Here is an 18,449-nt window from a genome sequence, read left to right as displayed (position 1 = left end):
TTGCAAAGTTTCAATAAAAATTTCCAAGTTTTTCTTACAATTTCTAAGTTTCTTCAAAAGATGGTGCACATTCAATGCCTTTCTGGCTACTCCAACTCCTTTTGAGTTTTGACTGCCCAAACAAGCAAACCGCAGAAGCAGTTTTTGAAGGCTGTGTTGTTGGCTAAGTACTTTTGTATTGTATAGCAGTAGGCAGCTAGCAGATAACTTCTGGGTATACACTTGAGAAGCTCAGCTCAAATTCTTCTAGTGCTTAGTTGAATTGGGAATGGCCAGCTGTATTTCACAACCCAAGAAATACTACATTCTAACTACTTTTCAAAATACAACAAAATAAAGTTGTTTGTGTGTGGTAAGCACCAAAACTTCAACTTTGGTTATGTTTTGATTGAATGAAAGACCTATCAATCACTGAATACGTGGAAAAATAATCAGTCAATCACTCAATACGTGGAAAAATTAACTTACTGATGGAGTTTAGAGTTCAGTTAACGAAGAGTATTCATCTTACATTAAGAAATCATGAATTCGATTTCTCCCCCCTTTCAATGTTGTATGTATTAAAAAAAAATAGTCGTATTACACAACATATGTGTTATCCTATTGGTCTACGAGTGTTTGATTGATAGCTTAAGTGGTGGTAGACCACTTTACCACTGATAGAAAGAATACGACAATCATTCTCCCTCCTTTGTACTTGTAAAAAAGTAGTTTGAGATCAACACCTTTAATAAACAATTGAAATGGGCTTGTGAAATTATGACTGTCTTTCGTTTCGTCCCCTATCACTGTGAATTCGGTTTTGACATATATAATTTTTTTTAAATTGTGTGCATTTTCGCTCATCATCCTTAAGTGGTGTTAATATTCATCACTCTATCAATTACCGTTAGAAGCAGTTCAGTCTCAAAGTTTGTGTAGTAGATAGATTAAAACAAACTCATTCAACAATAATCAATAAAGTGGTGAGCAATAATATTTCTTATGTTGATTTGCCACTTTGAGCAAATTAGTATGTTGATTCATCACTCAAAAAAATCATGAATACGAAATTTGGGATAAGCACTTGAAATGGGTCCATACGCTTGTTTATAGTGTTTGGCCCAATTGAATTTGTAGGCTTCAAATTTGTACAAGTCCAAAATCATAAAAATTGGGCCTTAATTAGATAATAAATAGAAGTTGATAAGGCTTGGTCCAAACAAAATACTTCTAATCCGCTGCTTTGCCAGTTCGACCCCAAAAATCGTTTGCCATACACTGAGCTGAGCAGGAAAGCTCGAATCAACGAACAGGTAAGCTTCCCAATCGATTCTCCTCTTCAAATCTGTTGATGTATTTGTTTAATTTTCTATATGATTCGGATTAATCGTTTGCCATCACTTTAAACATAATTACTTGAGCATGAAGGATTACATTTCAAACACGCAGGAGTCTTATGAATGTGCCGGTAGATGAAGGTCTGCTTCTATCGATGCTTCTGAAGGTGATGAATGCGAAGAAGACGTTGGAGCTCGGTGTCTTCACTGGTTATTCTCTTCTCACTACTGCTCTTGCACTGCTGCTGATGGCAAAGTATGTAATACTCATTAATATTATTCATGTGTTTTTTTTTCAATTTTCTTTGAAATAGTTAGATTAATTTCATCCTTTTACGTGTAGTGGGTAGCTAGATTAACATTTCAAAATTTCAGATAACAGCAATTGATGTAGATAAAGAAGCCTATGAGGTTGGACTGCATTTATTCAGAAGGCTGGGGTGGAACATAAGATTAACTCCTGCCAGTCAGATGCCTTCACGGTCCTAAATGATTTCATTACCGAAGTATGTTAATGTTTGTGAATTAAGTTGGGAGAAAGTGGGTTAGGCCATTATAATTTATAACACGGGGGTGGCCTGTGTGCATTGGAAATTGTACTTGTGTGTGGTTGGAAGGAACCCATATAGAATGGAGCTATTTCCTTCGGCACAGTGCATGACCGTTACGCTGGTCAAGCTGGTCCACCTATGTTTGTCTCTAGATTTCGAGTAACAAATTGGTAAATATGAATAGCATTTGTCCTTAAAACAAAGGGAAAGCTACATTGTTATGGAGAATGTTATCCGCACTCTTAAATTAGCATGTTAAACTTCTGAGTAAATAATGGTGAATTTGGGATGTAATATATCATCATGATACTTAGCTTAAGTAGTAAGTGGTATTAGTTAATATATTATTAAACGTGCAATTAATTAAGCAGGGGGAGGAAGAAGGGAGCTTTGATTTTGCATTTGTGGATGCCGACAAGGACTCGTACATGGAATATCACAAGCAGCTGATGAAGCTTGTGAAGGTTGGAGGAATCATAGCTTATGATAACACATTGTGGTTTGGGACAGTGGCGGAGCCTGAGGAGAATGTGCAAGAATTTGCAAGGAAGGGCAGAAAACATTTGCTGGAACTCAACAGCTTTCTCGCCGCGGATGACCGTGTTGAGCCAGCCGTTGTTTCCATCGGAGATGGACTCACCCTCTGCACGCGTCTCTGTTAACTTGCTGAGTAAGAAACAACTCTCATTTTGAAGCTATCTAATAAATAATTAAGACAGTTTTATCTGTGGTAATTAAAATGGTTATGAATGAACATCATCTTGGTTGCCTTCTTAATGAACTTCATTTAATCTTGGGAGATTTTTTATTCCAAATTTTAAACATAAAATTAATGTGGGTTTTATTTTATTTTGATTTTAAGAAAAAATTTTGTTTTTATTTTTTTTTGGAAACAAGGAATTATGTGTTAATTAAATTTGGGAAATGCTTGTTGGTAGAGGTGGCAAATCAGAAAACCCATTAAGACTCATTTAGTTTGATTTCACCTTACACCTTCATCACCACTACCATTATCACCTCTATATTATGGTGATATTAAATTAAACGGGTACACATTAACAACCCAATGAGTTGATTTGCTACCTCTACTCGTTGGTGAAGGAGATAAAAGTAAGGGTGGTGAGACTGTGGTTGCAGCCTGGTGTTGGGGTGATGGAGGAGTGGGGGTGGGTACAGCCTTGATGAGGTGGTGATAATGGTGGTAAAGTTGGTGGTCACGGTGGCGGTGGCGGCCATAAGATAGTCGTAGAAGGTTATGTTAGTTGTAAAGGCGGGGGTGACGATGGGTAGGGTATATAAGATGGTGGTAGTAGAGATGGCAGTCGTGGTAGTGATGACATCGGCGAGCGATCGTAAGAGGTTATGGTACGATGGTGGTGGTGGTATTGATAAGGTGATGGTGGGGGTGATAGGGTCATGGTGATGGTCATGGCAAGGTGAGGTGACATTGTTGGCAGTAGAGGTAACATGGATGGTCATGATAAGGTGGTGGTGTTGGTAGCTAGTGATCATCATTGTATTAATTATGGTGAGTGGTGGAGTATATGATTAGAAGTGGAAAAAATAAAATCCAACAAAATCTTATAGGTAGTGATTGGATTCACAATGACAAAATATTTACTATAAAAGCACTCAAAAGTCAATCAAATCCTTTAAAATCAACGAAATTTTGAATACACCTATATTTATGTGAGACTTACAAAAATCTTAATTGAATACTACAATATTATATTGTATACACTTGAATTTGAGAGTCAAACAACGCTTTGTGAAGTCCATCAAATTTTATATACAATAAAGGCTCCAAAATTCATGATAAAAATCTCACAAACTTTGTTAAGATCTACGTAAAATTCAAATCAAATCCACATGAACTTATTAAAGGCAACTAAACTCCCTCAAAATCTTTATGTTCAGAACTCTGTGAAAATCCATTGAACGTTATATACAATACACTCCTTAATAATGTTCAATAAAGAACCTGTTACATATAAGTAATTATCCACGGATCCAAAAAATGTAAAACAGCCCAACCAGCCACACTGCTCAACTAGCCATACTGCCCACACCTATCAAATAAAAAGTGAAGCCCAGTCCAAAAGTCTGGCACGACCTTTCCTTTTAGGCCATGTTTTTGCCACCTACCCCTTTACACCCAAATTCCCAATATAAAACACACAATGCACCCAACTGCTTATTTCACAGAAAATTAGAAATTGAAGAAAATAAACATTTGCTCTTTTGTTGTTTTCTCAGCCAAGGCAGACGACAGACCGGAGAAGATAATCCTCAAAACCCCAGCACTTCTCAAGGTACACTCTTGTTTTCTTTTCCCTAATGTGACTCGTTGCTTCTACAGATCAAATGCGTTTTTTATAAAAGAGAGATTCACATGAAACTAGACCGCCATAGTGACGTTCTTCCAAACTTGTTAGGCATTTTAACTTTCTTACACGATGATCATGATTAGTTTGTAACACCACTGTCTTGACCTCCTGTTTCATATAAACGATGAGTTCCTTCTCGTTTTCTAGATTTCTTTCTTTCAGATTCAGATTGGAGTTTTCAACATTTTCGTTCTAATTTTTTTAATAAAAATTTCTTGTACTGTGGAAATAAAAAAAATCAACATTTATAATCTTTAGTCTTTTCAGCTAAAAATCAGATACTTTTTTATTATTTTTTTTTTTGGGAATTAGATTCTTTTTATTTTTAAATTATGAGATGGCCATATATCATGATGCACAAATGTCCCTGTTTATAAGTTCAGTTACAACTTAGAAGCTGCATGATGCACAAATGTCTATCTTCTGCAATTTTTTTTTTAAGAAAACAGTTTGGAATGAAGAATTCGCAATCAATTCGTAAATATATCGTTGTATAAAAAATTCTTGAAATTCAGGTTTACGTGTCCACATTTTGTTGTTGTTGAAATATTTATAAACTAAAGAAACAGAAGGTGCTAATTATATTTTGCGTTAATTAATGGTCTCAAACAACGTCCTTAATTTCTGATAGTACAATACATCTTCGAAACAAGCTGCTTTCCAAGAGAACACGAGCAACTGAAGCAACTAAGGGAGGCCACCATCGAGAAATATGCTGTCTGGTAGGGTTTGATATTTGTAGTACTCTTTTTTCCTTCGTACTGGGCTTAAATCCCTGCCAAGGTTTTAACGAGGCCACATTTTGCACCCAATCCTCTTGTACGTTTCTTCATGAATGAATATATATATAATTACATGAGCCTGAAGGATTACATTTCGAACACGCAGGAGTCTTATGAATGTGCCTGTAGACGAAGGTCTGCTTGTATCGATGCTTCTGCAGGTGATGAATGCTAAGAAGACGTTGGAGCTCGGTGTCTTCACTGGTTATTCTCTTCTCACTACTGCTCTTGCACTGCCTGCTGATGGAAAAGTATGTACTACTCGTTTATTAATATTATTCATGTGTTTTTTTTTTATAAAAAATTTCTTTGAAATAGTTAGATTAATTTCATCCTTTTACGTGTAGTGGCTAGCTAGATTAATATTTCAAATTTCAGATAACAGCAATCGATGTAGATAAAGAAGCCTATGAGGTTGGACTACCATTTATTCAGAAGGTTGGGGTGGAACATAAGATTAACTTCTGCCAGTCAGATGCCTTCACGGTCCTAAATGATCTCATTACCAAAGTAAGTTAATGTTTGTGATTTTAAGTTGGGAGAAAGTAGATTAGGCCATTATAATTTATAAGATGGGGTGGCCTGTGTGCATTGGAAATTGTACTTGTGTGTGGTTGGAAGGAACCCCTATACAGTGGAGCTATTTCCTTCTGCATAGTGCATGATCGTTAAGCTGGTCAGGCTGACCCACCTAAGTTTGTCTCTAGATTTCAAGTAACAAATTGGTAAATATGAATAGCATTTGTCTTTAAAACAAAGAGAAAGCTACACAGTTATGGAGAATGTTATCCGCACTCTCAAATTAGCATGTTAAACCTCTTCTACGAGTGTTTAATAATATAATGTTGATCCTGAGTAAATACTAAATAATGGTGAATTTGGGATGTAATATATCATCACGATACTTAGCTTAAGTAATAAGTAGTAGTAGTTAATACTATATTATTTGATTTGGAGAATTAAACGTGCAATCAATTAAGCAGGGGGAGGAAGAAGGGAGCTTTGATTTTGCATTTGTGGATGCCGACAAGGACTCGTACATGGAATATCACAAGCAGCTGATGAAGCTTGTGAAGGTTGGAGGAATCATAGCTTATGATAACACATTGTGGTTTGGGACAGTGGCGGAGCCTGAGGAGAGGAGAATGTGCAAGAATTTGCAAGGAAGGGCAGAAAACATTTGCTGGAACTCAACAGCTTTCTCGCCGCGGATGACCTAGTTGAGCTAGCCGTTGTTTCCACCGGAGATGGACTCACCCTCTGCGGGCGTCTCTGTTAGCTTGCTGAGCAAGAAACAACTCTCATTTTGAAGTTGTCTAATAAATAATTAAGATAGTTTTATCTGTGGCAATTAAAATGGTTATGAACATTATCTTGGTTGCCTTCTTAGTGAACTTCATTTAATCTTGGAAGATTTTCTATTCCAAATTTTAAACATAAAATTCATGTGGGTTTTATTTTATTTTGATTTTAAGAAAGTTTTTGTTTTTAGTTTTTGAGAAACAAGGAATTCTGTGTTAATTAAATTTGGGAAATGCTTGTAATTTGCCACCAACCACCAACTGGGTAAAGAGCTACATAATAGCTAGCTGTAATACTGTTATAAGTTTGTTACAGTTGTCCATGTAACTAATCCTAGTTTAGTTAGTTAACTAAGCTTAATTAGTCACTAAGCTATTTTACAGAAGTGTATATAAACCTGATTGTAATTCCTTTTGATTAAGAAATGAAATACAGAACATTATTTCACATATGGTATCAACCGCCTTTCTGCTCACTCACCGATCCTACCTTCCTCTGCAATTCTTCATCTCTCTGATCGCATTTGCTTCAATCTTTGCGTTTCTTGCTTGAGTTCTTGATAGATTTCATGGCGTCTTCTACCTCTTCGCCTGTCGATCCAGAAATTGTTCCTCCACCGCCTGCTCCGATGAACCCTAATTCTTCCAATTCTTCTCTGGTTTCTTCGATTTCCATCCAGAACATCAGTTGTATGGTTCCTACAAAGCTTAAGAAGGATAATTATCTGGCTTGGAGAGCTCTCTTTGCTCCGATCTTTCGCCGATACAAGCTTACCGGGATTATCGATGGATCTGAGAAATGTCCACCGCCATTTCTTTCTGATCATTCTGGTGTGGCTTCTGCAATTCCTAACCCTAATTTCGAGATCTGGTATGAAAAGGATCAAAATATCCTAATTTGGTTGAATTATACTCTTTCTGAAGACTTAATTCCGTTTACCGTCGGTGTCACTTCATCTCGAGAATTATGGTAGAATCTTGAACAGCGTTTTGGTGGAGTCACGGCTGCTCACATTCATCAGCTCCGATCGCGTCTTCATGCTCTTCAAAAAGGTGATCTCTCAGTTTCTGATTATCTGCAGCGTATCAAAGGTATATCAGATGCTCTTATGGCTGCCGGAGCCCCAATTTCTGAATCAGATCTCATTGCTGTCACGCTTAATGGTCTCTCTGATGATTATGAATCATTCATTGATTCTATCATGCTTCGAATTTCATCTACTTCCTTAGATGAGCTTCATGGTCTTCTAATGAACAAAGAACTTTTTATGCTTCGGAAGAAGAAAACTCCTTCATCTGCTGTTGCAGAACCATTCCAAGCCTTTGTTGCTCAACCTTCACAATTTCAGCATGGTCTTTTACCTACGCCCTCCTTCTCACAAGCATATGGCACTGGTAATCGCCCTAATTTTCAGCGCAACAATCGTAATCGGGGTAACTTTCAGAAAAACAATCGAGGCCGTGGCAATTATCGTGGAAATTACAACAATTATGGCACTGGTAATGGTCCTTCTAATCGATATTCTGGCAACTTCACTCGTAATTCTGGTGGTTACGGTCGCAATTCTGGCCCTCGGTCTCCCTGTCAAATCTGCAATTCCTTTGATCATGAGGCTATTGATTGTTATGCTCGAATGAATCATGCTTTTGCTGGCAAAATTCCACCTGCTCAGCTTGCTGCTATGTGTGTCAATACTGCTTCTTCTTCCCAGTCTCCATGGCTCCTGGACTCTGGAGCTACTGCGCATGTTACTAATGATATTGCCGCAATCTCTTCTCCCACTCCGTACTCTGGTGAAGATAAAGTCTATGTTGGTGATGGTAAAGGTATGGCCATTCACCATATAGGCTCCTCTGTTCTTCAAACTCCTCATGCTGATTTTCGCTTAAATAATGTTCTTCATGTCCCAATGATGCAATTTAATTTGCTTTCTGCGTATCAGTTTTTAAGGGATAATTATTGCTCCTTAACCCTTGACTCTGATGGTTCTGTTATCAAGGACCGTTCCACTGGGAAGATGCTTTTTCGGGGCCCGGTTAAGAATGGTTTCTATCCCTTACAATGCCAACCACTCAAAGCTTCACCTACTGTTCTAGTTAGCACAGAAGTTTCTTTACAGCAATGGCATAACCGGCTTGGTCATCCCTCCCCTGCTATTCTCCGAAGGATCCTGCATACTACTAAACTTGTTCCTGCTCGTTCTGCTTCTGTTTCATTTTTTTGTACAGACTGTGCCATTGGCAAAATTCACAAATTGCCATTTTCATCTAGTACTTCTACTGTCTCTCGTAGCTTGGAGTTAGTTCATTGTGATGTCTGGGGTCCCTGTCCAGTTTCATCTCTCAGTGGTTATAAGTACTATGTACTCTTTGTGGATGAGTTTAGCAAATATAGCTGGTTGTTTCCTTTAAAAGCAAAATCTGAAGTTCTGTCTATCTTTGTAACTTTCAAATCCTATGTTGAAAACCTTCTTGGGAATAAAATCAAGACTTTCAGATCTGATTCAGGGGGTGAATTTACAAGTTCTGTATTTTGTTCTTTTTTACACAAGCATGGTATTTCTCGTCAACTTAGCTGTCCTCACACACCTGAGCAAAACGGATGTGTTGAACGCAAGCACTGACATCTCACTGAGACTGCCAGGACACTTCTTGTTCGTTCTAAGGTTCCACACAGATTATGGGTAGAGGCATTCTCCACTGCTCTATATCTTATCAATCGGATGCCTATTTCTGGTTCTTACAAGTCTCCATGGGAAATTCTCTTCCACAAGCCTCCTGACTATTCCAAGCTGAAGGTGTTTGGATGCAGTTGCTATCCGTGGCTCAAGCCCTATGTGCATTCCAAGCTGGATGGCAAAAGTACCCAATGTGTTTTTCTGGGATATAGTCTTCAACATAAAGGCTATCGGTGTTTTGATGTTCACTCCAACAGAATTTATATCTCACGGCATGTTATCTTTAATGAAGATCATTTTCCATATAATGATCTTCCTTCACTGCCTACCGGTTCTTCTCAGAGGGATTCTTCTGCTCCATCCCCTATGCCAACTGACTTTCTCCTACCATTTCCTCACCTAAGCTCATCTGTACCTCCAGATTCGTCTTCTCTTCCGGGACAAAGTACACACCCTTCTAGTGATGTTTCTACACCATCTGCACCCCATCATCCACACTCCCCGCAGCCTTCATCACCAATTCCTTCTCAGGAGCATTCCCCTTTGCCTCCTCCAGTTTTGGTTTCAGCTCCTCTCAATCATCATCCCATGCTCACCAGATCTAAAGCTGGCATTTTCAAGCCAAAAGCCTTGGCTGTTACTAAACATCCCCTTGATCCAAGTTCGTTTGTCCCTACCACATTTCTCCAAGCCTCCAAACATGACCACTGGCATAAAGCCATGCTTGAAGAGTTTCAGGCCCTTCACTCCACAGACACCTGGACTCTTGTCCCTTCATCTCCACATCAAAATCTGGTAGGCTGTAAGTGGGTATTTCGTATCAAACGAAAACCAGATGGCTCAGTTGACAGATACAAAGCCCGCCTTGTTGCTAAAGGCTACCATCAACAGGAAGGCATTGATTTCAAAGAAACATTCAGTCCAGTTGCAAAACCGGTTACAATTCGTATTCTGCTCACTCTTGCTGTGCAACATGATTGGTTTTTAAACCAACTTGACATAAGCAATGCATTTCTCCATGGTACTCTTCAAGAAGAAGTCTTTATGCAACAACCCCCCGGTTTCATTGATTCCTACAAGCCTACCTATGTTTGCAAGCTTAACAAATCTCTTTATGGCTTAAAGCAAGTTCCTCGGGCTTGGTATGATAAGCTTTTTCATACTTTAGTCTGCCTTGGTTTCACAAATTCTCAATCTGATTGTTCCTTATTTGTGAAACTTCAACCCTCTCCTGTGATTGTGCTTGTCTATGTGGATGATATTATGGTCACTGGCCCCAATACTTCTCTGTGTCAATCCTTTATTCATCAACTCAGTTCCTTGTTTCCAGTCAAGGACTTAGGTCCTTTACATTACTTTCTTGGCCTCGAAGTGCACCGATCCTCTGAAGGTATATTCCTCTCTCAGCACAAGTATGCTTTGGATCTTTTAGTCAAGACACACATGGACGGCTGCAAGCCCTGTGGTACTCCTTTAGGCACACAGAAACTAGATCATGTTGGTGTTCCATTGGCTGATCCCACTGAGTACAGATCCATTGTCGGGGCCCTTCAGTACCTTACTTGGACAAGACCTGATCTTTCCTTTGCAGTGAATCAAGTCTGCCAATTTCTTCATTGTCCACGGGATTCCCACTTTCAAGCTGTCAAAAGAATCCTCAGATTTTTAAAGGGTACCATTGATCAAGGTATGTGGTTCAAGAAAGGTCCTTTGCATCTTACTGCTTTCTCTGATGCTGATTGGGCAGGTTGTGTCTTTGATCGCCGGTCTACCAGTGGTTACTGCATCTATTTGGGTAGAAATCTAATCAGTTGGAGTGCCAAAAAGCAACATACTGTTGCTCGTTCTTCTATCGAAGCTGAATATCGATCTCTCGCCCACACTGCAGCTGAACTTACTTGGGTGTGCAAAATTTTTCAGGATGTGGATTTCCTTCTTTCTACTATTCCTAAAATCTGGTGTGACAACATCTCTGCGATCTCTCTGGCTTCTAATCCGGTTTTTCATGCTCACACAAAGCATGTGGAACTTGATTATCATTATATTCGTGAACTTGTTCTTGCCAAACTGCTTCGTGTGCACTACATCCATACTCACCATCAGGTTGCTGATATTCATACCAAATCCTTGTCTAAAGCTCGGTTTCGGTTTCTTCAGTCCAAGCTTTCTCTCGGTCCTCCTCCGATCAGCTTGAGGGGGTGTAAAGAGCTACATAATAGCTAGCTGTAATACTGTTATAAGTTTGTTACAGTTGTCCATGTAACTAATCCTAGTTTAGTTAGTTAACTAAGCTTAATTAGTCACTAAGCTATTTTACAGAAGTGTATATAAACCTGATTGTAATTCCTTTTGATTAAGAAATGAAATACAGAACATTATTTCACATACTGGGGATGCCTCCGACTAACCTAATGGTTTATGGTGTGCTTAATGTGACCTTAGCATTTGAGCTTTGCTTCTGCCCTGTTTTTTAAATGATCATTTTATTCTAGCATAGCCAAAATGAATATCATCTTGAAAAATACCTCCTTTGTTAAAATTTAACAGAGACACCTGTTTTTGAATTTTCTTTGTAGCACGTGATCAATGAGACAATCCAATGAAATTATATTTCGCCACTCATTACTACGGTCTGGTAGTATTCATCTTCACTTGCAAGTAAGAGGTTTTAGATTCGAATCTAATGGATGGCAAATTCGATAACAAATTAGGCTGCCCATTATGTGGCTTTGCTGAACTCTCCATTCCCTTAGTGTAAAAATATCGATGTACTAAAAAAAATGATGCTATATTTCTAATAATACGGTAATATCTCTTCAGAATAAGAGAGAGTTATATAAAACATATTTACTATCATCGTGGCGTCCTGAACTACTAATTCATAGTCATGTATAAAACTCTTAACATGACCTTGTAAAAATGGCTTGTAACGTCGTAATAGTTGTGGACCTGTTTCATCTAAGTTCTTTCCTAGAATAGATATTGTAAAGTGTTATTTTGCAGGATAAAGTTAAGATGTTCCTTATCTGGGATGTGAAATAAAGGAAATTAGATTCGAAATTCGAATTTACAGCTTAGAAGAGTAGAAATACTTTTTATGCAGAATGAGTGCATGCAGAAGAAAGAAAGAGCACAAGCAATGAAGCAATGAGCAAGTTGTGAGGCAGACACCAAAAGGATGTGTTAATTATCGCACTTGCTTTTAGGTGGTCAAAAAGGGTGAGAACACACATTTAAGTTATTGACCAAGAACAATAAGAACCAAGAGTTAAAAGCTAAGAAAATAAATTCACAAAAGCTAAGAAAATAATATTGTGATATTTCTCTGTATTTACAAGGGGAGGGATTTTATGTTTGATAATCTGAATTAACTTAAATTTTGGTCTACAAAACCAAGTACAAAATGATGATGACAACGACGAATCACTGCACAAATCTTAAATTTGAATATTTTGCATCGTAACTTGGAAAATCCAAATAAATACAAATAAATTAAGAAAAAAGACAAAGGTTTAGCAATTTAACTTCTATCTCTATGTAAATGTCAGATTGTGAAAATACTCTTGTCTCAAATGGATCATGCATAAAACGTCACCATGTTTATTGTTTGCATTTTTGTTTTCTCTTATGTTATTTATTAATTTATTAATTAATTAATATTTTGGTTGGAGTCAAATCTGTCTTTGTTTTTTTTTAGTAATATGAAACAAAGTTTAGTGATGCAGTGGGAGATTTTTCAGCATACTGGGAACATAGTTCGGTACGTCAAACGTTATAATACAAGTGATTGAATATTAAAAAAAAAAAATTTCTAACTACTTGTATTATGATACTTAATGTACCAATTGTCTTTTCAGCATATTAAAAAATTTCTACATGCAGGAGGGGGCCTAAAGTTTCTTCAAAAGATGGTGCACATTCAATGCCTTTCTGCCTACTCCAACTCCTTTTGAGTTTTGACTGCCCAAACAAGCAAACCGCAGAAGCAGTTTTTGAAGGCTGTGTTGTTGGCTAAATAAGTGCTTTTGTATTGTATAGCAGTTTGCAGCTAGCAGAAAACTTATGGGTATACACTTGAGAAGCTCAGCTCAAATTCTTCTAGTGCTTAGTTGAATTGGGAATGGCCAACTGTATTTCACAACCCAACAAATACTACATTCTAACTACTTTTCAAAATACAACAAAATAAAGTTGTTTGTGTGGTAAGCCACAAAACTTCAACTCTGGTTATGTTTTGATTGAATGAAAGACCTGTCAATCACCGAATATGTGAAAAAAAGGACATGTAAATCACTCAATGTGTGGAAAAATTAACTTACTAAGACCATCTCCAATGGTGACTTAAAACCTAAAAATATTTAGTCCAGAAAATTTAGGTTTTAGCCCAAAAACAGTTTTTCTACTCCAACCCTTCTGATCTAAAATTTTAACCCCAGATTATCAAAGAATGAATTAAGGCTATTTTTTTTAAAATTAACTTAAAAAAAATATGTAGACTATCCTAGATTAATTTTATGAATATTTTAACCTAAAATATTTAAATTCCGATAAATTTTGAAAAATCACTAAATCAATACATGAAAATTATGATAAACCACATAAACTTAATACCAACGATATTTAATAAATCACATAAACTTAAAAAAAAAAAGACAATTAATAAACCACATAAACTTAATACAATCGAAAACTCATAGACTACATAAACTTAATAATGATATCTACCATCTTGACTTGGTAATGGACTTGGGTGATAGTCTTGAGATGAATCATCATCTTGAAATATACTCCTTGTGGCATTCCTTTGTAAAATTTCCTTTTGCTTACCACGTAAGTATTTCTTCCTCTCTAGAGTGTATTTGTCGAGGTCCTCCATTATAAAATTAGTTTCGTACCTTTCTTGCTCCCTATCCCCTTGTTCCTTCATGGCCAAAAGCATTTGGGCCGATTCTTCTTGCCGACGGCACTGGTTTTTGTTCATTCTTGCCATTTCGCTAGCAAATTGTGCATGTATTAGATCTTGGGACTTCCCTTTTCTCTTTGCTTCATTTTGCTTATCTCTACCCGGGGGCCTTGGAAAAGAAGAAGTTGGGCTTATTTGGTCGACATTTTCATTGTCGGCAAAATTCACACCTTCATTGACATCATTTGGGGGTGGGGCTTCATTATGAAATAATCTTCCACATTGTTGATTCGCATCGGTTCCCCACCTTAGACAATCCTTGAGGATGTTCCAAGCATGATGCAACTTTAAAGCTTGATTTTTTGGTGTAGTTCTTATCTTGTAAATTGTCATTCCTTTGTCACCATATGCAACAAATACATAAAAATAATTAGTTGCAAAATACTATTATGTACATGACAACTAAAATATCAACAAAGAAACTTACAATTTCTGAGGCGCCCCTTCCACTAGGCATGTCAACCATGGCTCTCTCCAAGCTTCCCTTCCACAAAGTGTACGCTTTGTTGATAATCTTCCATTGATCATAAACACCACCAACTTCCCTTCGACCGGCGTTGGAGTTTTCATGGAACTTATCAACAATTTTACCCACAAAACCTTTCTAGTTTTGATTGGTGCTGACGGCACCATCTTCGCTAACAGAAATCCATGCCAAACATAAAGCAATATCTTCGTCAAAGGTCCAATTACGACCTCTAACATGCTCTTTTACCATCTTGAAAATTTTGGAAATGAGAAGAAATGGTAGAAAGAAAAAGTGGAAGAATTGTAGAAGAAAATTGAGTTTTGTGTGAATGTTTGAACAAATACATAGGTATTTATAGAGTTTTTGGTTGAATTTTAAGTTAAATAATTTTTTAAAATTATTTTAGCCGTTGGATTTAAATTTGGACCGCTATATCTTTTTTTTTTTTACCGTTAGATTTGATTATATTCGATCTAAGCCGTTAGATTCAATAAATATATATAAAAAATTTTGAACGTGGACCGTTGGATTAACCAACGGTCCAATTAAAGTGGTCGTTGGATGAACAAAAGTAGCCATTGGGCTACAGTAACCATGACAGCAGAGGGGACCAACCCACGTGGGTGGGCCTTCGGCTGGAAGAAAGTGGGCGCGTGAGGTGAGTTGGGTTTTGGGGTGTGGGCTTCACAGCCCACTTTGCACTCTCACCCGTGAGTCCCATTTTATTTTGTAGGCTAAATTGTGGCTGGTATTTGCATTTCTTTTAGGTTTTAAGTTTTAGGTTTGGTTTAGGTTTTGGGTTGGAGTGGGTTTTTTTTGGGGAGGGGGGGGAAGAAGGGGAATTTTAGGTTATAAGCCACTATTGGAGATGGTCTAATGGAGTTTGGAGTTTAGTTCACAAAGAGCGTTTATCTTACACTAAGAAATCCTGAATTTGATTTCTCCTCTTTCAATGTCGAATGTATTAAAAAAAAAATCATATTACACAACATATGTGTTATCCTATTTGTCTACGAGTGTTTGATTGATAGCTTTAGTGGTAGACCACTTTACCACTGATAGAAAGAATACGACTATCATTCTCCCTCCTTTGGACTTGTAAAAAAGTAGTTTGAGATCAACACTTAATAAACAATTGAAATGGGCTTGTGAAATTATGACTGTCTTTCGTTTTGTCCTCTTTGACTGTGAATTCGGTTTTGACACATATAACATTTTTTAAGGTGTGTTGAAGAGTGCATTTTCGTTCATCACTCTATTTATTACCGTTAGAAGCAGTTAAGTCTCAAAGTTTGTGTAGCACATAGATTAAAACAAACTCATTCAACAATAATCAATAAAGTGGTGAGCAATAATATTTCTTACGTTGATTTGCCACTTTGAGCAAATTAGTACGTTGATTCATCACTCAAAAAAATCATGAATTCGAAATTTGGGATAAGCACTTGAAATGGGTCTATACGCTTGTTTAAAGTGTTTGGCCCAATTGAAGTTGTAGGCTTCAAATCTTGTACAAGTCCAAAATCATAAAAATTGGGCCTTAATTAGATAATAAATAGAAGTTGATAAGGCTTGGTCCAAACAAAATACTTTTAATCCGCTGCTTTGCCAGTTCGACCCCAAAAAATCGTGCCATACACTGAGCTGAGCAGGAAAGCTCGAATCAACGAACAGGTAAGCTTCCCAATCGATTCTCCTCTTCAAATCTGTTGATATATCTGTTTAATCTTCTATATGATTCAGACTAATCGCTGGTTAGATCGTTTATTGAATCAATTTCTTCCCACATAAAAAATTCCCATTCAGCGACCATCCGATCTGTTTGGTTGCCGAGAAAAAGCTAGAAAGGAAACAAAAATCTTAAAATTCTGTGTGTATCTGAACGTAAATTTCCCCTATTGAATTCCAATCGAATAATCTATAGTAGCTGAATCGTGTTTTGTATGAATATTTTGGATTTGTATAAGCTAGGGTTTGTGGAACTGTGAACAGAGCTGAGATTTTTAGGTTAACGTTGTTCAGGGACTGAGAGATGGCGTTTATAATGGAGTTTGCTGAGAATTTGGTATTGAGGCTAATGGAGGACCCTAAGGAGAGGGATAGGAAGTTCAGGGAGCACGTGTATGCGGTGAAGGACCGGTGCCAAAAGACCAAGGACATGTGGGCGCTACCCCTCCGTCCCTACGGATTTTGGACCTTTGAGCGCCATAATTCGCAGCTCCGTTGGGATGCTCAGATTAGCCAGGTTGAGGGCCGGAGGGATCCTTATGATGATCTCCTTGAACACAGCAATGATCTCGTCACCCCCAAAACTAAATGAGTGCATAAGGTATGCTTTTTCAGTTTTAAAGGCATTCTGTGTTTCTATTGCATTGTTCGGAATGTGTGGATGTTCTGCATTTGCTGTCAGTGGCCTCCAAGAGAATGGAAGCCGAATACATCTTCATGCTAATTGCTCCAACGCATGTACCCAGGAGAGTGTGTGTTGGCATTAGCGGTAGCTTTGTGCTATATGTGTGGGTCATTGCTACAAGTTTCATGTTAATTAGTCTAAATATTTCCGGTGAGAATCTTTCAATAAACTCATGGTTTGTATTGGCATGGGACATTGCTGGTCTTGCATGTGTTTTGATTTGTATGACCCTTCTCTTTTAGGTAAGCCCTAGTTCTGTTGGATTGAGCCCTAGTTTGGGAGTGAGGTGCTTAAAAAAAAAGCACCCATGAAAAAAAACTGTGAGGGTTTTAGGTATTTGGTAAAGTAAAAAAAGGGCTTATTTTGGAAGCTGCTGTGAGAATAAGCTGAAATCAAAGGAAAAAGCTGAAGTTGCTATTTGCAGCTTTGGAAAACTGGTTTTTTTTCAAAGCACATCGAGCTACAATGCTCCTTTAATGAAAAGACCCACTATCAGACTGCTTTTTTTTCCAAAAGCACTTTTACAAAAAAGTTTACCAAACACTCTGCTGCTTTATTTCACAGCCGCTTATTCTCACAGCACAGCCGCTTATTCTCGCAGCAGTTTTTTTTTAAAGCACAGCAATACCAAACCAGCCCTGAATCTTTTCATAGGTTAGGCACCAACATTTCATCTGTTTATGCAAATTCATGGTTTTATCTTTATGCTTATCCGCTTGTCACTTTTTGGTACGTAGAGAAACAGTCGGTAAGTTATTTTGTATTTGAACTTTCCACCACTTACATTTTATAGACGAGAGCAAAGGATTACATCCGCCTTAGATTTTGTCGAAGGGCATCATCGAAGTTCAAATATGTCCTTACGAGTTGAAACTAGATGTGCTATCTTTTACGTTGGATTCTATTGTGGGATAAGCTCACTGTAATTGGGTTTTTTAGGTTTACGCAACCTTTAAGAATAGTGCTTAAGATCCTCAGGTTGACGAGATGAATGATATTTGATGCTCTCTTTCCTTGTTGCAGGTCAAGCCATCTGCATAATTCAGGTTTGAGGCTTCTGTTGCAGTTTGGAATTTGGCGTTGTCGTAAAATGTTGTTCGGTTTTAATGTTTATTCAAGATTGGTCTCTGTTTGAATAAGAGTCCCATGTATCTTCGGTGTTGCGGAGGAAAACATTTAATGTGTTAATTCTACAAGTTTTCTGTTATCGTACAATCTTTGGATTTCCATTGGCTTTAGTTTGGGATTATGCAGACAACACGAAATAAAAGTTCGAATTAGTTAGTTTTTTTTGTCAACACTTATTTTTATCTTCCACATACCCTTGTTAATTTTCTTGTTAATTTTTTATTATTGATTTTTAATTCATTTAATCCGATGATCGAAAATTAAAAAAATGAGACGGTGAATACCACTAACCCCTTTTGTCATTAGATAGTTTGGACTTGAATCCGGAGTAAGACTTCCTATTATGATCTCCTTCTCTTCCTTTCTCTCATTTTTTTTGTTTTTTTTTCTATATAAAAAATTCAAAACAAGATATTGACGCAGCTTAATCATAACCGGTTAAATAAAAGAAAAGATAA

At 37.4% G+C, this 18,449-nt stretch overlaps 1 protein-coding gene and 1 pseudogene across 2 annotated transcripts; both read left to right on the top strand.

Moving 5' to 3' along the window:
* The first annotated feature begins 1,210 nt into the window (after positions 1 to 1,210).
* Positions 1,211 to 18,147, top strand: LOC103403772 (uncharacterized). Of its 2 annotated transcripts, none has more exons than XM_070815380.1 (3): positions 1,211 to 1,295; positions 16,473 to 16,779; positions 17,887 to 18,147. In XM_070815380.1, exon 2 carries the CDS (start codon positions 16,483 to 16,485, stop codon positions 16,768 to 16,770), a length of 288 nt encoding a protein of 95 aa, XP_070671481.1. In that variant the 5' UTR covers positions 1,211 to 1,295; positions 16,473 to 16,482; the 3' UTR covers positions 16,771 to 16,779; positions 17,887 to 18,147. The 2 variants fall into 2 exon arrangements, with proteins under 2 accessions (XP_070671481.1, XP_028951815.1); XM_029095982.2 differs by lacking the exon at positions 1,211 to 1,295 and adding an exon at positions 15,989 to 16,124.
* LOC103425533 (flavonoid 3',5'-methyltransferase-like) lies at positions 2,415 to 6,481 on the top strand (annotated as a pseudogene).
* Positions 18,148 to 18,449: the final 302 nt, after the last annotated feature.

The sequence above is a fragment of the Malus domestica genome, chromosome 16, assembly GCF_042453785.1.
Source record: "Malus domestica chromosome 16, GDT2T_hap1".
Classification (NCBI taxonomy): Eukaryota; Viridiplantae; Streptophyta; class Magnoliopsida; order Rosales; family Rosaceae; genus Malus; species Malus domestica.
Note: the sequence above shows the minus strand (reverse complement) of the source record. Positions and strands in the feature narration are given on the sequence as shown.